This window comes from Mus musculus, chromosome 9 (assembly GCF_000001635.26).
Source record: "Mus musculus strain C57BL/6J chromosome 9, GRCm38.p6 C57BL/6J".
NCBI lineage: Eukaryota > Metazoa > Chordata > Mammalia > Rodentia > Muridae > Mus > Mus musculus.
In genome coordinates, this window is record NC_000075.6 from 69,746,410 (window position 1) to 69,770,924 (window position 24,515).

General features: G+C 46.7%; 1 protein-coding gene and 2 long non-coding RNA genes across 3 annotated transcripts in view; 2 read left to right on the forward strand and 1 right to left on the reverse strand.

Annotated features, from left to right (window-relative positions):
- Positions 1 to 11,300: 11,300 nt before the first annotated feature.
- Foxb1 (forkhead box B1) lies at positions 11,301 to 14,531 on the reverse strand. The gene is made up of 2 exons (NM_022378.3): positions 14,139 to 14,531; positions 11,301 to 13,891 (listed from the first exon to the last, which is right to left on the reverse strand). Exon 2 carries the CDS (start codon positions 13,835 to 13,837, stop codon positions 12,860 to 12,862), a length of 978 nt encoding a protein of 325 aa, NP_071773.2. The 5' UTR covers positions 13,838 to 13,891; positions 14,139 to 14,531; the 3' UTR covers positions 11,301 to 12,859.
- A 205-nt stretch (positions 14,532 to 14,736) lies between these two features.
- The window catches only part of B230323A14Rik (RIKEN cDNA B230323A14 gene), a 69,054-nt gene continuing 59,275 nt past the window's right edge, over positions 14,737 to 24,515 (forward strand). The window contains exon 1 of the long non-coding RNA NR_040765.1: positions 14,737 to 14,803. This is a non-coding gene — a long non-coding RNA (RIKEN cDNA B230323A14 gene). The remainder of the gene's footprint in view (positions 14,804 to 24,515) is intronic.
- Positions 21,007 to 23,722, forward strand: Gm31530. Its single transcript, XR_379586.1, has 3 exons — positions 21,007 to 21,770; positions 21,894 to 22,042; positions 22,337 to 23,722. It is a non-coding gene; the product is annotated as a predicted gene, 31530 (long non-coding RNA).

Below are 24,515 nucleotides of genomic sequence, written 5' to 3' on the forward strand. Positions count from 1 at the left end.
TAATTAATTTGTGTGTGTGTATGGACAAGCAACAGGACTCCTGTGGAAGTCAGAGAATCATTCCAGGAGCCAACTCTCTCCTTCCACAATGCAAGGTCCGGGGATGGAACTCAGGTCATCTGGCTTCGTAGCAAGCACCTTACCTATCTTTACTTGACAGCCCAAGAGGAACACTTTCTTCAGCCAAATCTTAGCAAAGGCACCTGACATTTTAGCTTCCCTGGAGTGTGTGCATAAACATGAGGCGGTTCAGACCTTCTGAGGCCTCGAGTGTTGTTTTGGGGATTGAAAATGAGAACCTGATCGGAACCGGAGGGCTGCTCCAAGACACGGGGCCTTGTTTTGTGAGGACTCTTTCCCCTTGTCTTTGCATCCCCGAGTTGCTGCAGCTGACTGTTGATCTAGTGTTTGAACGAGAAAGACCAGTTATTAGAAACTAGAATGTCAGCAAATCAAAACAGCCTTATTTCCACTTTAAAAAAAAAAGAGAGAGGAAGAATTCTACACAAGTTCCAAATTAGGATAAAATCTAAAAATTGCCTGAAGATGTTGGACCTGCGACTCCTTTTCTTCTTGGTTGGTTATGTAACACTTGGTTTAAAGTGTTTGAGATTCATCCTGGATTTTGTTTGAATGCTTTTTTTTTCTTTTGCTCTGCTGTGATTGAAGTATCCCATGGCTCTGCCTGTGAACTCCTTGTGGTGAGTGCTGAATGTTGGAAAGACTGGGCTTTGCAGAACTTACACACAGTAGGTACTTAGAGAGCAAGCCTACCCCTTGGAGAGTATAGGATGTTAAAAGGTTAATAGTGTACTTTGTAAAGTTTCAATGTAATAACCAAGTTTAGAACAGTGTCATATTTATTATAAACAATTGAAGGGTCCTACAGTGGTGGCACACGTCTTTATTCCCAGCACTGGGGAGACAGAGACAGGCAGATCTCTGAATTTGAGGCCAGCCTGGTCTACAGAGTGAGTCCCAGGACAGTCAGGGTTACACAGAGAAACCCTGTCTCTAAAAAACAAACAAAACAAAATCTACAAATGTAGGGCAGGCTGAGGCTGTGACTCAGTGGGTAGAACACTTTTCAGGCATGCAGGAAGTCCAGGGCTCTGTCTCCAACATGACATAAATCAGGCATGGAGGCACACATCTGTAATCCTAGGGCTTGTGCGGCAGAGATAGGAGCATCAGAATTTCAATGTCAACCTAGCTGCAGGTGGGTTTGAGGACAGCCTCAAATATGTGAGATGCTGTCTCAAAAAAAACTAAATAAATGGGTATAGAAAGATGGATCTATGGTTAAGAGCATGTTGCTCTTGCCAAGGCCAGAGTTTGCCTCCCGGAATCAGGGTTGGACAGTCTATAACTGCCTGTAACTCCAGCTCCGGGAAACAAAACAGAACGATGCCTCTGTTCTCCATGAGCATCTGTGCGCATGTTCACATGCTCACGCTTAGACACACGTGCATACACATGATAAGAAAAAAGGTTTAAAAACTAGTAAACAAACAACTAGGGCCCTCATTTGTCACACACCACTCATAGGCCAAAAGCCTACATCTGTCATCCCATCATATATACATCTCAGTAAGGGAGAAATCCTGAGGTCCATTTTGCAGGAGCCTAAAGCTAGGCCAAAGTGTGCTTGCATGTGTCTCTGGTCCCAAGACGCCTCCTGTCTTTGTCATTGTCATGTGGATGTTACAGTACTCCACCCTCTGCTGGATAGCCTGCCTAATAACTTGGCACAGCTCCAACCCTCCCTTTAGGGTTTGGGTCCCAGCACCTACATCAGCCAGCTTACAAGCACCTGCTACTCCAGCTCCAGGGGATCTTATGCCCTCTTCTGGCCTCTGCAGGCAACTGCATTCACATGCACATACCCACACTCAACCATACATAAATGCTTTTTTAAAAAAATAAAAGAAACATGCAAGTAGTGTTTGTTGCTGCTGTGGTTGTCTTTACCTTTTGTTGTTGTTTCTCTGTGTAGCCTTGACTCTCCTGGAACTCATGCTGTAGACTACGTTGGCCTTGAACTCACAGAAATCTGCCTGCCTCTGCCTCCTGAGTGCTGAGATCAAAGGTGTGTGCACCCCCCACCCCCACCCCCACCCCCGGCTGCATCTGATTTTCAAGTTGCAAATAGACAGGGTTGAGATCAGCCTCCTCTTTCAGCGGCTGGGCGGTGCTCGCTAGCGGCTGGGCGGTGTGCTCGCTGTCCCGGCAGGTTCAGACTCAGTCAGCGGTTTCCTCTCTCAGCCACTTGCTTTCCCTCAACTCTGTTCCCATTAACAAGGCCTCACATCTCCTCAAGCGGGCTTGAAGCTTGGAAAATTCCAGAAGAATCCTGCTTAGCAAAGGGGCCCTGCCTTTGAGGCACCTAGATGGGACATGAACATTATGTGGATTGTCTCCTCAGCCACAGTGGGGATTCAAAAAGAAAGAATCAGACTTCTCAGGGGCTCATTAGAATTACCAAGTGAGCTTGCTTTTCTGATACCTGCAACCTAAAAAGTCCTAAATGGATTGCCATCCCGCCCCAGCCTCTCTCTGTCTCTGTCTCTCTGTCCCTCTGTCTCTCTGTCTCTCTGTCTCTCTCTGTCTCTGTCTCTCTCTCTCTCTCTCAGTGTGTGTGTGTGTGTGTGTGTGTGTGTGTGTGTGTGTGTGTGTGTGTGTTTGTATAAGGGGAAGGTAGTTAACTATTTTCCTTTTGGGGTTTATGATCTGTTTGAGATTAAAGTATGAACATTGAAACCAGGTTTAGAATGCCAACATTTGGGAAACAAAGGCTAGGAATATCAAGGGTTCCAGGCCAGCCTCAGCTACAAAGCGATTTGTAGGCCAACCTGAGATATATGAAGCTCTGCCTCAAGGAGGACAATGATGATGAAGACAACAACAGAAAGGAAGGGAGGGAGGGAGGAGAGGAGAGGAGGGGGAAGAAAAACCAGGACAAAGAAGAAACCTGACAGTTGCCATGGGCGCGCACAGAGGGTGTTTGGTACTGTTGATGCCCCCTCCATAGGTGACCAGGAGGAAGATTGGAAGACGAAGGACTTTGAGGAGACACAGCTGGGGGAAGGGAAGGGAGGCAGCAGGATTGGCAGCTGCAGACAACAGTGAGTTTCTACACTCTCAAGGCAATATCCTCCCATCTCCACAGATCAGATGGTAGTGAGCTTGCTTCGGCTCTTGAGCCTGGGTGAAAATGTGAGCAATTGCTTCTAGTCACCGTCTCCCATTGTATTAGACCAGCTCTCTTGGAAAACCCAATGGTCACTGATGTCATTTACTAATTTGGTGACCCCAGGGGTTTCACTTAGGGCTTCCATTGCTGTGAAGAGACATCACGACCAAGGCAACTTATATAAAGGATAACATTTAATTTGGGCAGGCTTGCAGGTTCTGAGGTTCAGTCCATTATCGGCATGGCAGGAAGCAGGCATGGTGCAGGAGGAGGTGAGAGTTCTACATCGTCATACAAAGGAAACCAGGAGCAGACTGTCTTCAGGCAACCAGGAGGAGGGTCTCAAAGCCCATCCCCACAGAGACACACTTCCTCCAACAAGACCGCATATTCCAACAAGGCCATACCTCCTAATAATGCCACTCCCTGGTCCAAGCATCTTCAAGCCACCACATCAGGCAAGACTTGAGACAGAGATGCCCTGTCCCTCAAAAATCCTACCTAAAAAATGGACATAAATAGTATCTATCACATAGTTATGGTTGAGATTAAAAATTAATATTTTAATGAGTTTAGGGTATTATTTATCATATATTAGTTGCTACATGAATACTTATTAAATTTTTGGAGTTGTCATTGTTGTTTTGAGGCAGGGTCACATGTAGTCCAGGCTAGCCCTGAGCTCACTGTGTAGCTGAGGAGGATCTTGAACCTCTGAGCCTCCTGCTTCCGCCTCTCAAATTCTGGGATTCTAGATGTGCACCACCATCCCAGGTGCACATAATCAGTGAAGTGCAGATAGGAAATGGAACTTAGTGTCGCCCTGCAGAGGGGCAGAGGGGCAGAGGGGCAGAGGCAGAGAGGCAGAGGCAGAGAGGCAGAGGCAGAGGCAGAGGCAGAGGCAGAGGCAGAGGCAGAGGCAGAGGCAGAGGCAGAGGCAGAGGCAGAGGCAGAGGCAGAGGCAGAGGCAGAGGCAGAGGCAGAGGCAGAGGCAGAGGCAGAGGCAGAGGCAGAGGCAGAGGCAGAGGCCCACGTCAGCAGCTCAAGGGCACAAAGAAAACTGGAAGTGCTTCCTTTGTATGCTGATATTTCATAGATGTGAAATCCTGGACTACATGTGACTCTGCCTCAAAACAACAATGACGACTCCAAAATTTTAATAGGTATTTATGTAGCAGCTAATATATGATAAATAATACCCTAAATTCATTAAAATGTTAATTTTAATCTCAACCATAACTATGTGATAGGGAATATTATGCCCATTTTTTAGGATTTGCAATAATTTTTTGAAAAAGATTTATGTTGGGGAGGGGACTGAGGTGGGTGTACAAGTGTCCTTGGAAGGACCAAAAAAAGTCAAATTCCCTGGAGCTGGGCTTACAGGCATTTGTGGGCCTTCTGATGAGGGTGCTGGGAACCTAAATAAAAATATATTATACTAATTATGACCATGGAGGATGCTGGAAGGAGAAATGAATTATTTTTAAATATGCATAGAAAAACATTAAAAAGCCCACATTTCTATAATGTGGTACATTTCCCATTAAAAACTAAATTTCCACATGAAATAGAACAAAGCCCCATTAGATATTTAAAAATCAATATAAGTCTCTTCCTAAAAGACATCATCTCTCATTGCAATGAAATATCAGGTAATTGCTGTGATTTTACACGATTTATTTCACAGCTGTACTCCCACTGAGAAGCTGACATGCTGGGGATTGGACCTAGGACCAATGCTAGGGAAAGACTCTACCACTGAGCTACTAACTCCCCACCCCACGGTTTGCCTATTATGTTAAGAATTGCCCAATATTTGGATATACAGCAAGGAATAATTAACACATTATTAATTAAATTGCTATCTATATGTATATGTCAAAGTCAATGAATTTCTTGCTTGTTTGTTTTTAAATTTTTATTTTGCTCGTTATTATTGTATGTGTTTGTGTGGTCATGTGCCACAGCACCTGTGCAGAGGTCAGAGAACACGTCTGTGGAATCTGGCCTCTCTTACCTGCGTGTGGAAGATGACCTTGAACTTCTAATCTCAGGTTTCTGTGGCAAGTACTTTAACGTTGATCCGTCTTGGTGGCTTGGTTTTTATTCTTAAAAGAAATATTCTCCTTTTCTTTAAGCTAACAGCGTTGACATGACTTAAACACACTTTTTATTCTAACAAAGCCACTCTCACAGAAAGACTCTAACCCTAGTCTCAGACAGTATTTTAATTCATCAGCTCCGGGAACAGGAAAAAAAAAAAAAACACACACACACACACACACACACACACATGCCCTGTATAGAGCTAGCTGAACTTCCAATCATCCATCAGCAATAGTTTTTTTAGTGGCCTTGGCCATAGCCATTCATATACACTACCTGAACATTCCAGAGGTCCGAAAATATTATCCTTACTCAATCTCCTCTCCTCTCTCTCTACCAGTTCATGGCGCGCACACACACAAAATAAGGTGCTAAGAAGTGTGATCATCTTCAGGCAGTCACTGAAATAGTCAACTCACTCTAACTAAGCCAGTGAACATGGGAATGCTGCGTACCACTGTCCCCTTTTCTTCAACTTGAAACCATGTCTAGAAACCTTGAGAACAAACCTTATTTCCTCTCCTTCCTTTTTGGTGGCTGGCATAACATGGGGCATCTCTTGTAACACGAGAGTCAAAGCTTGCAACTGACTGTGTTATTGGTACCCACAGCCTTCCAGTCTAACACATATGTGTAGACAAAATGTGTTGCTATTTGCAAGCTAGCTAGACATCAGCATCTCTGGCCTCCTTGCTCAGACAGGTCTAGTGGAAACCTCAGATGCTTGTTTCCCTATGGTGAGAAATTCTTGATTGTAATGTGTTTTGTGAGGTGTGTGTGTGTGTGTGTGTGTGTACACACATGATTTAATTAATGCAAAACAATCTAGACACTACTTCATACATACGAACCATCTTTTCCTAAGTGGCACAAAGTTATAATCCTTCCTTGAGCCTTTTAATTTCTCTGTAAGAGACCACAGGCAGCAGATGGATGTGTTGAGTTTCATAAAGGAAAAGAGAGAAATGTGAAGTAGCAGAACATGGGTAGAATCATTGCTGAGAACCGTCTCTTTCTGTACTGTATTACGTCAGCCAGCCCAGCCACCATGGCACACTCTGGGGAAGAAATTAACTGAGTAAATAAAAATATACAAGCTACAAAGCATGCATTAAAATCACAGTGTCTCCAAAGGACAGATAAAGAATGCTTTTTATCTCCAGCTTAATCTGCCCCGATGAATGCTGGGAGAGCCTGCTCCCCCAAAAGCTTGCAACTGGTTTGACATCAGTTATTTGCAGATCCAAACGAAGGGGGCTGTCCTGAAGAAAAATCCTTTGTCCAAATATTCCTGATGACGTCCTGGTAGGAAAAAAAAATCTCCCAAGGAAGATTTTGTTCAGACAACTCCGATTTCTCATGGCAATTTCTGGGGTTTGTATTGTTAGTATTGGTGGATTAGATAGGTTCTAGTTATAAAACAACTAATAATTTCTTCAGCACTACTTTTGGTCCAATTGGTCAAAGCTGTTTTCCCTCCTCACCCTATGACCTTATCTCCAAGCTTGAACCCCGCCCCCCCATTAAATCAGCATAGTGTAAATATAGTCTAATAAGCTAAACTAGGAAGGGTTGAGAAGAATGTGGGAAAAATCCTTGTGGAAAACCATCTCTTCCTGTACTGTATTACTTTAGCTACCATCATACACTCTGGGGAAGAAATTAACAGAGTCAATTAAAACAAACTGTGCATTATCTAGAAGCAGGATCTAGAGAGATTTCTCAGTGTTGAGTGCTTGATGCCCTTGCAGAGGACCTAGGTTCGATTCTCAGCACCCACATGTGGCGGCTCACGACCATCCCTCACTCCCAGGTACTCATATACAAATTCATACATATAAAGTAAGTCACGTGATATGAATTCATACACATAAAGTAAGTCACATGATAGGAATTCATATACATAAAGCAAGTCTTTTTTTTTTAAATCAACATACAACAAAAAATTCTCAAGATGAGATTTCAAAATTCAAGTTTGACCAAATTTGGCTCATCCTTTTGTTGATACACTGAGGAAGTCAGGTTTGCTATCTCTTTTCTCAGTTCCCTCTGTAGGAAGGAAGATCTTATACTCATTGGAAGCCCCCCGTATGATATTAAGATACGTGAAGTTCTTCAAAACAAAAATATCAGCTTTGGGAATCAGCCATACAGCAAAATTTTCCCTAAAAGATTATTTCAGGAATCCTTCAATATAGTCCATTCCATGTTAGGGTCAAAATGAATCCTGACTTGGAAATTCTAACCAAGGAGTAACATCTCTCCCACTTTTAACATGGTATATCTAATCACTATGCAAATTGGGTAGCTAGCTGGGAGGGAGAAGATGGGTGAGAAAGGGGATGGAGGTAGAAGCTCAGCCCTAGCCTCACAGTGAGCAGATACTCACTGAATGAAGAAAACTTGGTGGCCCACATTTGTGGCTCTGGTCTCTGGAAAAAAAAAATGTTTGTGTAACCCAGCCTGGAGATGCTTGCGATGTGGTGTCTATATTGATATAGACAAAGATTTGCTAAGTTCAAACTTACCATCTCAGACTTGAGTGTTAGTTAATTGATAGCCAAGAATTAGTTCCCTGGGAATCCACATTGCCCTCCCCCTCACACATTTTCTTCCCCTCCCCACCCCACCCCCCGTTTTTTCAGCATACCCAAGATGCCTGCTGCATCTCTGCACTGTAGTGCAAACAGATCCCTGCAAAGGGAGAGGAAGATAAAATGAATTTAAATTCCAAAGGGGTTCCAGGCCCCGTTTCCTAGTCCCCAAGTCAGCAATGTATTTGTGAAAATTCAGCCTTTTTGTCTCGGAGTAAAAGGACCGAAGTCTACAGCGGTGGCCCAGTCTCGGTTGCTATTCTTTGCATTTTCTATTCGAGTGAATGAGAGTGAGTGAAGTGGCCAGGACCCTTCATTTGATCTACTCAATTGCATAAAGTGACAGAATTCTAATATATTTGTTTAATGCTCTTCAATGGGCTTTTGCTTTTTTTTTTTTTTTGGCTTGCAAATGAAGCATCCGTGGGCAAAGTTTCATCCCCCTTTAACACTGGGACATATTTCATAATTCAAGCCTTGGTTTGAAGTGATCTGGAGAGGAGTTTTGGACTCAGAAAGTGGAAAATAAAGAGACAGATGTGCAGTTATTGTAAATTCCTGGAGTGGGCTCTGGGGCTATTGTGCCCCCACGGCGGGAGGTCCTGGGGCTGTCCCTTTCACACTGTAATTGAAACATATTAATTAGATAATTTGTTGTTAGTTTAAACGAAACAAATGCATTCCCTTTGAGGCTTCACAGCCGGTGGGTTGGGCTGTTTTGGTTTTGTTTTTGTTTGGGTGTCTCTGCCCTTACTTGGCTTTTAGAAGAAAAAGATATTAATTGGCATTTATATTAAGAATTTAAGAAGGGCTCCTGCTCTATTCTGACTCTCAGCTGAATACCCCTGACAAAGGGAGTTCCCATTTGTAAAACTCTCACCCGGGCTCAGCCTTGCAGTTTTGCATTGTGGTTCTATTTGAGAAAGACTATTTGAGAAATGCTAAACCTACCTTAGGTCAGAGCTCCTGCGTGGACCCTTCCTTGCTCCCATCCTGTAACTTTACCCTCCAGAGCTCTGGACCAGAGTTGGTATTCTTAATCACTGGGCGAAATGAAAGTTACTGGTTTAGTATTTAAGTCACTGGGAACTATGTCTTAGGGTTCCTTCCAATCTTCAACTTCCCAAAGTCCCCCCTGCCAGTGAAGAACAAGACACGTATACAGCTTCCATTCCCTCTTGAGAAAGTGGACTGAATCCATTTCTTGTGTAAACACACTAAAAACACGAAGAAAGCAGTTTAAAATATAGTCAACTACAAGACCCGGAAGGACCTCAAAGAAACAAAATAGCTAAAGTTTCTACTTAGAAAACCAATGGGAAGAAACTGCCTGGATTTGCAAAATAGAAAAGAATACAACTTATCTTAGGACTTTGCATCCAGCATCCCACCACAGGGTGGGTGCTACACTACCCCCTCCAGTTCTATTTTCAAACTAAGGGTCTTGACTTTGGATGTAAGCCAAGTGACTATCTCCCAGGACAGAGAGGAGCACCCTCAAAGCCATCAATTATGAAGTTCCTTGTTTGTGAGGCACTTTAGCTAAATCCACACAAGGTGCCGAGCAGGGGTAAAGGCGAGTGTGGACTTAGATAAGGCGTGTGTCTGTCTGAGTAGTCTGTCCATTTCTGGCCAAGGTCAAAATATCAGCAAAGTTGTTGTGTTCTCCACTTTCCTCATTCAGCTTTGTCTGAGAAAAAAAAAGAAAAAAAAAAAAAGGAAAGAAACACATGCAACCAGAAAGAACCCCCGATGGCCAAGTTACTTCATTCTTCTCAACACACACATGACAAACTCACGACCTAAAAACTGCGTTTTCAGATACTGAGTTCAAAATCTCTTCCTTTGCACATGGGAATCACAAGGGCTGTACCTCGCTGCCTCCATGTAGGGAATATAGTGTGCCCATGCCTCTTAGCTACAAGAACTGCCGCTGGAGGCCAGCAGTCTACCTGACTAAGTCTGTAAGATGCCTGCGGCCCACGTGAGACCTTTATGTGCTTCATGCTCAGGCTCCAGTGTTAACAAATCAGGTGAGATCAGATTATTACAGACACTGTCTTAATTTTCAGTTTCCAAGCTACTGAAAATATATTTAGCTCCTTCCCTCCTTCCTTTTAAATGATTTCTAGTTGAGAACTAAGTCTCTTAACCAAGGGTGGCCAAGTTTTCCAGGCTTCCTCCGGCTGATCTTGTTGATATAATTGTGAATTAGGTTTGATGAATGAGTTTAGTTGTCCGCTGTCTGACTGGCTTTCGAAGCTTCATGCATTTTAATCAGCCCAGTGATTCATTTATTTTCCACTTGTGTGTGTGTGTGTGTGTGTGTGTGTGTGTGTATGCTGTGTGGAGGATCCTTTTCTTTCAAAAATAGAGTAGTCACAACAGAATTAATTATGCTTTGCATTAATCCTAAATATTTTTCCAGGTAGCTCACTAATTACATGACAGTGACAGGTGCTAAGGGTCTCCTTATGGAGGCTTCACTGAGGTTTCCATGTGTCTTTGGGGGCTTTCTCTGTGTTGCACAAGGCCCCCTTGTTTAATCATTTACACAGTAAAGTGTTAATCACCATTTAAGTTTCTCTTTGTGTTGTAACTTCTTCAGCTGAATACACATATCACTCTGGAAATATTGTGACCTCCTTCAACCAAGTGTCAATTAGACTTGAACCATAAATTCTTGGCAGGTTTTTAATTCTTTGAAAAAAAAAACCTCCCAAAAAACCAAAAAACAAAAACAAAAAAAACCAGAAAATCAAAAGAAAGCAACTACTTAGAGACAGCCATTTAAAGACTTGGAAAAAAATGCATTTGCAGGCTTGAAAAATAAATGCATCCTGTAACTCCCCGCCACCCAGAGAAACGGCTGGAAAAAAAAAAATCTACTCAATGCAAAGTGAACAGGTTACTTGACCTGTACAGTGAACCTGTAGGTGATTTCTGAAAGAAAGAAAATGCCAACAACTACAGTAATCTAAAGAATGAAGGATTCCTCCAAGTCAGAAGCGTCAAAATAAGGACTGAGTAAGCCACCCTGAGAGTACTTGGGAAATTCCGAACCTCCTGTGTGTAAGTGCAAAGTCATAGAAGGCATGCTTAGAACAGACAAAACCGCACAGGAAGTAGTGCAGTTGTGTAGTGTCTTTCCTTCAGCGCTGCACCTGTGCCTGGGGTTTGCATCTGAAATACTTGGCCTCAAGTCTCCCCCCTGTGCACAAATGTCTTTCATGCTCCCCTGAGAACAATCCCTCCCACACCTGCAAGTGCATAGGAAGTTTCCCTGCTTTCACAACAGGATTTGAAAAAGGCAAAATACCCAAACCATGTGTTTGCAGAGACTGTTGCTACCACCTTTTGTCCCTTGTAGCAACTCTTCAAAAACACACAAAAACTTAACGAAATTCGAATTTACATATTTTAATGAGAAAATATTATTTAGACTAGGTCATAATTTAATGTAGACACCTTTTAAAACTCTGTCTTAAAATGGGCATGCTGAGAACAAGGACATCAATATTTAAAATGCCATGCGAATTCTGTGCAGAGAGGAAGAAAAATAAAAGGGATTTTTTTTTCACAGCTTGAACAACACTACAATTTCTTTTTTAAATTAAGCAGGTCACAATGGAACAACTATTGGGTTGTTCTTTGTTTGTTTGTTTGTTTGTTTGTTTTCTGTCAATTACCTAGAATGCTAAAAGGAACATACCAAACCAAAGTGCATTTTACACAGTGTAAATCATTCCTATTTACAACTCTTTGCAGCCCTTTAGCTTCACGGAAAAGTTCTTTTAACAGAAAGATCTGTCCAGAGGACATCTCTGCTGACACCCCCTTCCCCTTCCCAGTCGGCTCATCTACACACTTCCCCACTCGCCCTAGGATTTCTCCCTCGGGCTTAGTTTACGTTCCTTTCTTTCTTTTTTCTTTTCTTTTTCCTTTTCCTTTCTTTTCTCTTTCATCAAAATAAATAGCTAAAAAGGTCTCTAAATAGTAAGAAAGTTAACATCCCAATTAACTTCCCCCATTCTCCCCCTACCTCCTTCCCACCCCCAAAGCTGGCCAGAAGAGCAAACATTCACATGACAACAGGTAATTGTAAAGAGGACTCTACCCCCTCGCCCCTAGCCTGGCAGATTTTCAAGTTCACTGTTTACATTTTTTTTTAAACCGCGCGCTTTGTAAACAATAACGGTGACTTTTAGCTGTGTTTTGCTTGTGTGTAGGACAAGCATCCTCCGGAGTTTTAGCAGCCTCCCTCCTCACTCCCAGCTAAGGGAGCTTCTGGCCGGAAACAAAACCCAGAAGGGGAAAAAAATCTTTAGAAGCCCGGGAGGCAGAGCCGCAGCCGGGGAAAGTAGCGGTCCGCCCATCCCGGCCTGATGGGCGGAGGCGATCCCTTTGGAGGATCAGTGAGTTGGTCTTGTGGCCACAGATTTTCAGGACCTAAGAAGATCCGGCCCTCTTAGTGCGGCTGCAGCCTCGGCGGGCTTCTGCTCCCGGGCAGTGTCTCTGGTCTTGAAATTGCGCAGAGTCCAGAGCTATGCCTCTCCAAGCTCAGAAGACGAGTAGTTTTGTTGTTTTGTTTTGTTTTGTTTTGTTTTGTTTTGTTTTGTTTTGTTTTGTTTTGTTTCTGTTTTCTCCGAGCAGGAGGGAGTCAGGGTGTTCTGCCTGTTGGATGGGAGTGCATTTCAGGGTCCCAGGAGGGACCGCTTGGCTTGGATTAGCCCCTGTTTTCTCTGGTGCCCTAGAGGGACCGAAGACAACTTTCACACGCCTTCCGGCAAGTTTGTGGTTTGTCTTCTGGTTCCAAAACCAAAAGTTCTTCTAAGAGCGAGGACTGAAGAAGGTAGAATGGGCAAGTCGGGGTGGCGGTTTTAGGTCGCGGAGGGCTGGACCCGGAGCAGGGAAGTGTTGAGAGGGGTGGTGTGGACCAAGACGGAGCCCCAGCTTCCTTGGGTCAGTGCACGGCCACCGAGTGCAAGGCGGAGGCCGGGCTGGTGAGTGTCTCGCTAGGGGTGGCGGGGCTGCTTTGGCTGGTGGCTGTCTGCGAGGAGGTGGGGCTGAGCGAAGGCGGCGAGTTCGAGAGCAGGGTGGGGATGGGTGCGGGCAGAGCTGGCAGCGCGGGCACTGCGGCCGGCGTGGGCTTGATGGGCACTGGGATGGCGGGCAACGTCTGGCCCGCGGCGTGGCACAGCGGCTTCAGCGGCACTCCATAGGCGCTGTAGTCGCCACTAGTCATGGAGATGGGGGTGGCTGAGTCGATCATACCCGCGGAACCGTACACATGTGGCCATCCAGTGCCCAGAGAGCTGCCCATGGTAGTTAACTGGTTAGGGAGAGGATAGGCAGCCGGAACCGGCTGCATGGCAGAGAAGGCCAGCCCCCCAGGCATCTTGTACTCCCTAGCGATGATGTTCTCGATAGCAAAGGGATGCTTGAAGCCGGAAGGCTGCGCCACACCGCCCAGGTTGTACGCAGCGGCCGGCATCTGCGGCAGATGCGTGCCCGAGGCGGCCAGCGCGCTGAGCCGCAGCTTAGCCTGCTGCTGGAGGTACTGCGCGGCGTCCGCCGGCTTGCTGGGCGCCAGGTGGTCTGACTTGAGCACCTTGAAGCGCTTGCGACGCCGCAGGAAGCTCCCGTTCTCGAACATGTCCCCGCAGCTGGGATGCAGCGCCCAGAAGCTGCCCTTGCCCGGCTGGTCTGGCCGCCTCGGGATCTTGATGAAGCAATCGTTGAAGGAGAGATTGTGGCGCAGGCTGTTCTGCCAGCGCTGCGTGTTCTCCCGGTAGTAGGGGAAGCGGTCCATGATGAACTTGTAGATCTCGCTGAGCGGCAGCATCTTCTCCGGAGAGCTCTGGATGGCCATGGCGGTCAGCGAGATGTATGAGTAGGGCGGCTTCTGGTCGCTGTACGTGTTGCGGCCCGGCCGAGGCATCTTCTTGCTTGGCCACTTGCTCAGGGTCCGCGCGGCCCGGAGGACTGGTCGAATCTGAGAAGGGGGGAGGTGATGGAGAAGGGCAGCATAGGTGCAGAGACACTGGCGAGGTCACTCAGGCCGAGTCACAGATATAGGGGGTGGGGAAGAGGGGATTCGGGTGCCAGCAACTTTGCGCACCAAACTGGGTAAGACTCAGCTAGGGGAAGTGGAGAGGGGAAGACCGAGAGCAGCAGAGAGGTTTGCAGGAAAGTAGGTAGGACCTGGATTCAGGGGAGGGGACAGAGAGATAGATGCTCACCTTAAAGTTGTTCCAAGTTGCCGGTCCGCATCCGGGATGGCGTGGCTGGTGGCCGAGTCCCTCCCTGCGCGCGACCGGAGCGCAGCGTCGGGGAGCAGTGAGACTCGCTGCCAGCTAGGCTTGGACTCAGCCCGGTAGAGCTCCTCTCCGCGGGCTGCGCAGCGCGCTCGTGGGTCGTGCGCCCTGCTGGGAGACCGAACTCGGCTGCGGAGTGCCCGTGAGGACAGTGGCAGACGCCGCCTCAGGGATCCAGAGGACGCTGCTGTGGTGTTCGTGGTTCCGCTGAGCTAGGTGGCTGCCTCCATGTCCACCCTCGAACCATCTGATAGTTTTAAGCGGTGACAGGAGCAGAAAAGACCCCTGTAGCGGCGCTTCATTAATGTGCCACTTCTTAGCTATCGTATGACAATCGCCTTGGGAGGAGGAGGAAAAGGAGGGGGAGCGGGGGCTGCAGAGGGAGGGGACTGAGGGAGAGGAGAGAGAGCCTGGCCAGCGCTGGTTTCTTTCACACCTATTTACATGGACACCTTGGCCAATAGGAATCACTTCCAGCCGAAGACTGGGAGACCGGGAAGAGCCTCTGCCGCCCGCGGGGAGCGGGCAGCGCCTACCGGTGTGCGCAATGGGAAGGTATGAGCGGAGCAGCGCGCGGAGCCGGCTGGCAGGTGACCACTCACTCTGAGCTATCTGCCGCGCCGGTGGTGTTTGACATGGAAATTGCTCGGCTGGGGTATTCTGTTTCCTTTGCTTTGTGTCGGGTTTGTATTGTTAGCTAACTTATAGCACAGGCTTTCTCCTGAAGGGCGACCTTTCTACTTTGGTTGCCACTGCGCGGGGTTGATTGGATGGGTTGTTCAAATGGAAACCTACCTCGCAATCCCACCCCCAGTCCTGCAAGAGGCAGGTAGAAATTTGTCTGTCGCTTTAAAAAGGTGGTAAAGTTAATAGACGCATATAGATAGATATATTTGGACAGCTGGGTGGATAAGTCCGTTTTGAATATATATATATTCAATATATATATATTGGTTGTGAGCCTAGCCTTTAACGGCTGAGCCATCTCTCCAGGCCAAGGTAAGTTTGGGGTTTTTGTTTTTTGTTTTTTGTTCTTTGAAAAGAATGGATGAATGTATTAGGTTCTGCTTTAATACGTTTTTCAGAGATTTAATGGGCACAAGGACGTTCAGGGTAAATTGAGGCAAGGCAGCGTGTGGGCCTGGGGAGGGCGGGAGTTTGTCCAATGTACGCTATGGCTTCCGGGTCTCCTTTTTCCAGGTGCTTGCGAAGTCTGAGGTTTCTTGGAAGTTAGCGGGTCAGCATTTTGCAGACCCCTCCCCCTTTTTACATGGGAATAGTTTCTTTAGAGTTTAGAACTCCATGAAAAGACAAACAGTGCCTGCTGAGACCAGCGAGGTTTTTTTTTTGGGGGGGGGGGGGGCACGTGGCACCAGGCCTGGAGAGAATAGCGGGCTCCTTCGAGTTCATATTTGCCTTGTGAGGATTAAATGAATCATTAGTATCATTATCATCATCATCTTCTTCTTCGTCGTCGCCGTCTTCATCAAACTGTTAGGGAATAAACCGCGACTCAACCCTTCGGCTTGCACGCAATGAGTACAAGCCAGGAGTTCCACGCTTTTCAGCGCTTTCCGGGGGCCTTTGTGGTTTTAAAAAGAACCCCATGCCACTAGGTTAAATACTTAATACCTACAGCCTAACAGAACTGTCTTTAAACTCCGAAAACCTCTTTTTCCTTTTTTCTTTCTTCCTCCCCCTCCCCCATAGGAGCAGACTGATAGTTGTAGTGTGACGTTTGTTACACTTTGAGTGACAGTAGAGCATTAGTCTGTGAATAGCAAGAAAACCTTTCAGCTTCCGAGCGCGCGCACACACACACATACACACACACACACACACACACACACACACACACACACACACACACACATCCCTACTCACATAACTTCATTAACCACAGTTTCGAAGCCGGTCAATAACTCACCAAAACGTAACTTAAACACGACGAATTTAGGAGATTAAACAATTTCATTAATATTGAAATGGCTCTGGCGCCTGGGCTGCTGCGCTTTAGATGCAAGCGCACGTTTTTCAATATTAACAGAGTGCTTGAAGGGAAGACTCAAGTCACCTTCTTAATTCGGGGGAAAAAATAACCAGGAGGAGGGAGGAGGTGCGAGCAGGGGGGTGGGGGTAGAAGCATTGACCCGTCTCTGGGGGCAAGGCTAGAACAGGGCAGATATGTGGATCTCCCTTCTCCAAAGATTAAATCAGTTGGACCCTAGGCCCAGTTTGGGCCAGAGGCAGCCCTACTGGACTGAGCTGCGCGCGCTACAACAACAAACTAAGGTTTGGTGGTGTTTCTGCGCGTGCCCGGGTTAGGCTCCAGGGCCTGCAGTGGGAGGAGCTGGGAGCGCAAAGGGGTGGGGAACCCGAGGGGTGTTTGAAGTGGGATGGAGTTCTGGTTCCTTGCCTTGCTTGCTCTAGATAGAGCTTCGGAGGCACTAAAGCAATCGCGGCTTTAAGCCAAGGTAGGATTGCTCCTGGGTGGAAAGGTGCCGGCTTGGAAGCCCTTGAGTATTTTACAGATTCCCTTTAGCAAACATGTGCAGGGGTTCATACCGAAATGCAAAGATGGATAAAATATTTATGGTGATTGCATCCCAGATGGTAAAAGACCATCGTCCCTACCTCCCCCCCCCCCAGCCCTACCCCCAATGGCAACCAGTAAGATACTTTTCTACCCGGTCTGGGTGAGGAATAGCGTAAGGTTTAACAATTGACATTTTGTTGTCCTGCAAAAGGGGTCTTTGTGTGGTTGTCGAAATCACTGCTCAGAGCAAACAGAAGATTAACTAAATTCTAAAAGTGAAAACGTTCACGGGGGGGGGGGGGACACGGACAAACCCAAAACAATCACTTTAACTTGGAATAAATCTTTGTTCATTTCCCTGGGGAAAGTTGTCACCACTGTGTCCATGCAGTATTACATGTAGGAATTGATGTTTGCCGAATTTTCAGTCTCATTACTTTTGAGAAGGAAGCTGAGGCTCACTGCCCATGTTTAGGGTTAATCAAGTAAACAGAACTTAATCACTTAAGTTTGCTTGTGAGGGGAATGGAGCTGTAGAGGCACATTTAACTCCCGGGCATTGCTGCAAAGTTCTACCTCAGTTCCTGTCAGAGGTCTTCAAAGCCCTAGAGAGGGAGGGTGGAGTTGCAAGCTGTTTACAGCATTTTAAGGATGGTATTATAAAGAGACTGAATGCTTTCCAGAAATCTTGAAAAAGTGCGTCAGTCTTTTGTACAAAACCCAAAGCCAATAGAAGCTTGGTGGAGGTGGGAGGGGGCAACATCCGACCGGGGGGCTTAAGGGGTTGTTGGGAAAACTATATAAAACACACACAAGTCAATTATACCCCATGTGCCAACCAAATGGTGATCCCCTCCAGCACGGACCGTTCATCGACTCGTCAAGCCCACCGCCTACCACCTTTCTCTACTGAAAGTTTGCTAGAGCCTCTTTTCCCATAAGCTGGACCACACACGGCTGCAGATTTTGCAATAATTTATGCTAATTTCCCTCCATAAATCCACAATTCGCTTCAGTGGCACCCGAGCTGCCGAGGGAGTGAAAAGGAGACAGAGGGGTGACAAAAACAATATTGATTTTGATTCCTTGTGTTGTTAAGCAGGTGTGTGTGTGTGTGTGTGTGTGTGTGTGGAGAGGAGAACCCTCCCCTTAGCCATTCCCTCCCTCCAACCCAACAAACACAATCCAGAAAACAACCACGTCCAGTTTGTTAATATTTACCAAACCGGATGGGAGGTGGCAGGAACATACCCAGCAGCTTCTGAAAGTTTCCCAAACGCCAAAAACAATACCCGTCGCCCCTACTCGGAATGTGAACCACATGCAACCTGCAGCGACAAGGCTGAGCCGGGCTTTGCCCCCGCGGTCCTGCAGTCAGATTCTCCCGCTTATCCCCCCACTTTCCTATATTACCACTGTCCCTCGCTTCTCTCTTGCACTACCTACTGTTCGCCTATCGGCGACTTGGGCTCATAGTGGGGCAGCAGGGAGGACTGAGTACTGGCGTGCAGCGGGAGCTAGGTTTTAAGGGTCTTGAGGGTCTTCTATGACGCGCCCCACCATTCCTGGTCGCCTCGGATAGTTATTTGCTGCTACTGCTCGCCGTGCTCGCTCTGAGAAACCCGCGCTAATGCACCGCGTCTCTTTGTCCCATCAGTCATTCTTGCCCAAATCCGCACTTTGGTGGCGTGAAACGACTTAGCTCTCCTTTCAAAAGGATTTTGTTCCCGGGGTATTCAGTACTAAACAAACTTCTTCAGCCTGTCAGTGGACAATTAAAAAAAAAAAAAATACCGTGCTGAATGTAGCAGGCTGTTTGTCCTGGGCAACTGTAAACCCCACCCCCACCCCCCAACACACACCTCATTCACCACCACCCTCTCCCCGCACGACTTTGCCTCGCTTTCCAGTTCTGGACCTCAGGCTTATTGGCTTGTCGGGTCTCTTGGACCGGACAGCAAGCACTCCTTGCAGGTTTTAGGGCCCCAGAGACTCGCGCGAGACACAAGAAGCATCCACCTTCGCTTTTCGCTAGCGACTTCCGTGGGATTTTGAACCTGCCCGACGACCCTGCCTCAGGAAGGAAGACTGAGTTGACAACACACGGTTCGCTCTTGTGCCAACCGCCAACTGTGGCTGGTATCAATCTTCAACCTAACGTCTCTGACAGCGGCCTCAGGGCTCTGTCATCATAGGGGCACACTTTTACACAGTAGCAGGGAAGATGCCTGGTAGGGAATTTGCGAACCATTTCATCCATTGGTGACTGCCACATGGGCTTAGAACCTTAACTCAGAACAGGAAGGCGGAAGTCAAACCTTTGACAATCCCGCTCCTTCCATTTACTACTTTAGTCTCCCTGGTTCCAAAGATTAGACTCCAATAGTCGCCCAACTCCCACAGTAAACTCAGATCCCAACAGATAAGGGGTGTCCCTCCAATCCCTTAGTGCCCACAAAGAAAATTTTCCCACCAGGAAACTGAGACCTCTGGCTGTGTCACTCTTCCCTGTTTGGGCCAGGAGGGGAAATGAGTTGAGCGACCACGCCCTGGACATCTTACCCAGTTATCCCCAGTAACTGCTCCAAGGTGTAGAGTGCCAGAGGTCTGGTTTTCCCTTTAACCCAAGCATAAAACAAATAGTAGCTAAAGTTGGGCGCTCCTCCTACTGCACCACCCCCAGTCCTAAGAATGGTTCTTTACAGGGAGCAAGCAATTTTAGTGGGGGGAGAAAACCGCTCCCCCCCCCCACCCCGCTCAACACAATGTCCTCTATTTGGAATCAATTTGCTAAATACCATTTGGTGTTCGCTTTGCTTGTGGCTTGCTCAGAGACCCCACAGCTTAAAATCTTAGTTTCCAAATCAAATGTCTATACAAACAGTTGCATAGATTTCATCTGAGCTTCACCGAACCTGACAGTGTGTGTGTGTGTCCAAAAAGCATTTGCCAAATATCCCTGGAAGAATTTCTGCTGCGTTTGGGGACAACCCCCTCCCCTTAAGTTTTGCTTTGCACTGTGTGAAATCGAAGACGGAACTCCAAGCTATTATTTTTATTGGACGGAATATTGCTAAAGCTACCTTGGTATTGAAGGGATTAGCTTGCTTTTTCTCCCAGCCCCTAACTCTGGGGTTAAGACAGCAGTGGATCAACTGTATAATGTGTGCACTGTTCGCTCATTTGTACAAGCAGAACAAAGGTTGGACTAAGCCAAATTGCATTGCACTTGTGAACCGAGTCCCGATGTGAAGTATCTTTTACAGCGGGGGAAAGAGAACAATTTCGTGTATGTCTAAAAGGGAGAAACAAAGCCACTTTCTCCAGCAGCTCAAAGTGAAGTATCCAGGCGTGACATTCCCAGGGTGAGGAGGGACAAAAGCAGGGTCAGGGGGATGAAAAAGAGAATCAAACAGCCACTTTCACATGCGTGCCCTCAACTGCTGCACCTCTCCATAATAGGAAACAAATGTTGTAAAAGCGGGGATTGCTTCCATTCATTCAAAATAGCAAATGATAGCTAAACAACATTGTCAAAACTGAATCAACTTCTGTGCAGTACCACCCAGAAAAAGGTATTGTGTTTTGTTTAATAGCAGGGTGGAGCGAAGGTTTTTTTCCCCCCTTCTAGAGGGAAGGGTAGAAAAATCACCCTCTTTTCAAATCAACCTCTTTGTCGGGAAGTATTTGTTTGCTTAGATTTTTTTTTTTAAACCAGGCTGTCTGGCTAGGCACTGTATTCTTAAAATATTATGGGGAGAGTTGCAAAAGTAGTTTTTGTTTTTATTGGTTTTACTTTCAGAAATTTGCAGGCAGTTAAACAGGAAAACTTTTTTTTTCAATTATTTGAATGTATTGGGGGTGGGGGGGGGAGGATTGACTGCAATACTTTTAAAGCTTGAATACAATTAATCAGGGGGACCGCAGACTTTTGAAATGAGGAATCTTTTGCACCCATACTATTTTATTGTGATTGGAACCCACCATACCAAATCTTCTTTAATTTGTTTTGAAAACAGGCAACCTGTGGGTCGCCAGCCTTAAAACCCTGCTTTGTTTTGTTTATTCAGGCTGGGGTGAAGGCTTAAACGGGGTGGCCCTGTGCAGTGTGTTTTCCTAATAGCAGAAACGGATCTCTCTTAAAAAAAAAAAAAAAAAAAAAAAAACCTACAGCTTTCAGATGGAGTAACTCTCGACGTTCCTGGTTAGGTTAAAACTATTCATTTATTCATTCATTATCTTACTCTCCTCCCCCCCCCCCCCGTGTGTGTGTGTGTGTGTGTGTGTGTGTGTGTGTGTGCACGTATCCCCCGCTGAGCTGCCACCCACAAAGAAGGCTGAAAAGGAAAAAGGCAGAAAAGAAAGCCGCTGATCCTCTGGGCCTCCCCCCAGCAAAGAATGGCTGGGGGCGGGGCTTGGAGGGGCCAGCTTGGCCTCTGGAGGTTGGCATCCCTGGGGGAGGCCTGAGTCCTTCCGCTCCGTTGAAACTCACCTGGGGCTCATCTTGGCACAGAAGCTGCAAGTCCGGGCACGGCACCCTCTGGGATCTCACTACCCTCACCTCCTCTGGACATTCCAGACGCTCAGCGGTGGGTCACAGTTGGGATCTAGATGTCCTGAGTGTGCCTATCTTTTGCGTACCCCCTTTTCCTTTTTCCTTTTTCCTTTTCCTTTCTCCTTTCCCTGTTCTCCCCTCTTGAAGCCATTTTCTATTCCCCTACCAAACTATTGTCCACTTCCTGGACAGCAGCCCTGGGGTGCTTTCTCTAACACACCCAGCAGGCCTAATTGCAAAAGAAAGAAAGAAGGAAGGCAGGGGCAGGGGGAGTATGGGGGTGGGCAGAAAACAAAAAATCCGAACCTCCTACCCGGACCCTTGAGCGCACCACAAACTAGCACACCTCAGCAGCTAAGCAGTAGGCTGAAGCAGGTAAGTGGGCAGTGTCAGCCCACCAGTTTGTTTCAGGAGACCTTCGCCCTTCGCCCTTCGACTTTGGCAGGCGTCGATCCCTGCAAATCAAGTAAGCAAAGTGCCTCTACACACGTCTTTGCGCTTAGTTTTATTTTTCACTTAAAAGTTTTTATTTGGGAAAGATTTTTTGAAAGTAAGCATTAATGCCGCGGCTATCATTTTTTTCCAACAGTTCCTTCTCCATCCTCTAGATAAATCTAGAACCATGGAGCGTTCTATGATTCTAAAGAAGTGATTTTCTGTGGAGTGGCAGCCATTTTTCTTTTAAATGGCGGTCGCCGCCTATTTGATTGGGGGAGCTGGTGGCGTTCCTTTGGTTAGGTAAGCTGTCCATTCCTTGTGAGCTTCTTTCACCTTCAAAAGAGTTTGGGTCCATCGTTTTTTTAAGACACACTCCCGAATAGCCAGGGCTTGGGGATTTATCCTTCTCCTTTCCGTCCCTTATCTTCTATACACCGATTTTTTTTTTCTTTGCAAAGAAGGGGGAGGGGTTAGGCACCACACTAGGGGGTAAAATAGACTAGCCAGGCGTTATCCTCCATGTCCTACACCGCTTACTAAAAGGACCTCACATCTCTGGCCATGTTAGCAAACTTATGCTTTCCTTTGATCAAGTCTTCTCACGCGCGACCTGTTGATGACTCGGAGTGGCAGTGCGCGGAGCTCCGTGGAGAAGCCGGTTATGTAAACTGCTTGTGTATTTCACATTATCATCGAGCTATCTGGAGGCAATGTAGATTTTCTAAAGATCTAATGAATAAACAACCAGCAACTGCTGGCGGTGTAATTTACATTGTTAATGCCTACATATGTATAATAAATACGCATTTGTATGCTTTCAAATAAACTCTTTAGTTTTAAACCTGTGGTGGTTTTTTTTTTTTTTCCGAAAAAGTAGGGGTGGGGGGAGTCTTCTTAAGAACGCATGTCATTTCACTTCGCTAGTACAAATGACTGCGAGTTGGAGCCTAAAAGCGGGTCCGCGGTCTAGTTATTTCTCCTACTCGGCGAGGAAGCAAGATCCGCGCAAATGTGACGCGCGCTGGACTCAAGCGGGGGAAAAAAGAGCGTGCGCCCAGTAGCTTGTAGCTTTGCGGGTAGTGTGGCCAGAGCGCTTCCTTGCGGAGTGGAACCCGGGAGAGAGACCAAGGACAGTGTCACCATACCATCCAGACATCTTTCCTTAGCTGTCGCCTTTTCCCAAAGAGAAGCGTCAGCGACCCCGGACTCAGACCGCAACTTGGTTGAGGGATTGGGGATTGTTGATGAGTCGACAACCCCTGGAGAGAAAGTTTCTCCAGGAATTTCCAGATAGATGTTTTCCCGCGTGCCGGTTCCCAGAGAGCATCTGGGACCAGTCTGGGAAAGGCAGGGAGAAAGCAATGGGGTCTTGGGCTACACCACCCGACTCTTTCTCCTGTGGAGGGCAAAGGGCAGCCAGAGCAGGAAGACACCTAGGAGCCACGCCTCCTTGACCACAGGGTTGGGACTCAGCCCCCAGAGCTTGCTTTCTGATACTGTGTACCCTCCCTTGGCCACCTAGGTCAGACCAGGCTTGGGCGTTTGATATCTTTCCCCTCCACCAACCAGGTGCCACTTCCTTAGCGCGCCTGAAGGCAAATGTCTTATCTTGTCCTGGATCTGGAATACATTATTTTAATTAAGTCTTTGGCGGTTTACTTTCCTCTGAGATCTGTTCCACGGTGCAATTAGGAACGTATTGGTGCTAGCTCGTATGAATATTCAGGAGCGTGTCAATTAATTAGCAGACAGAGGAATCTCATTATGGTGCTCAAAACCCTTTTAGTGTTAAGCAGAATTAAGGGGGTATTCGGCAATGCACTGGATTAGTGAATATTTTACTGTGCACTCATTTAACTTCATTATCGCTGCACTTACACTACTCTCTGATTTTATTAATTAAATTGCTCATTAATTTGGCCAAAAAGGATAAAAGTTTTAATGCGCCACCCAATAACTTGGAAAGTAAACTTTCGCCCCGCTTAGACTCCGCTTCCAGAGAGGACCCACGACAACTTGCATGGGCGAGCAGCTCCCTTCTCCTTCCAGTCAGCAGCTTTGAGGAGCTCAGATGCGCCGGCCCTGGACACCGGAGGTGTGTTAAGACGTCTGGGATAAAGAGCCGGGACCACGCGACCACGGGGTAGTTCATTCTCTCACAGCCTTCCTGGATTGGCCAGAACTTCTGTCCTTAAGTATTAAGATAAATAAATTAGTAAATGAATAAGCCTCTTCCTCTGGGGTTGAATAGAGAAGGCGCGATTTGTCCAAATACCACACCTCAACCCCACCCCTCTCCCTGAAAATGCCAGGGAATCAGTGGTCAGCACGCCCAGGAACTTCTGTGCCCCAGGCTAATAACATTTTACCACGCCCAGGAACTTCTGTGCCCCAGGCTAATAACATTTTACCAAGGAGAGCACAAAATGAATCGCTGCTTGAGATCCGGACAGCAATGTCCCCTAAGGTCTGGCGCTCTCAGCTTCTGTGGCTGCTTGGGTCCTCCACCAGAGATTCCCTGGCCCATGTCCGATGGCCACCTTCAGGGACTACCCGAATCCTTCACGTGATCCTTGCACCACCTACACCTCCCTCACCCTACCCCCAAAGGTTAGAAACACAAATATTAAAATTACTTGCACAAAGGGAACCGCTAAAGAGATCTCAAATTAATATGCATGTAAAATTAATTAGCTTCATTTCATGACATCAAAATAAGTACCTGGGAAACAGAACACCTTCTGGGCATTGGGAACATATGCTGGAATTAGAG

Excerpts from the sequence above, each read along its gene's own strand:
- Foxb1 (NM_022378.3), bottom strand. The coding sequence starts at position 13,837 with ATGCCTCGGCCGGGCCGCAACACGTACAGCGACCAGAAGCCGCCCTAC.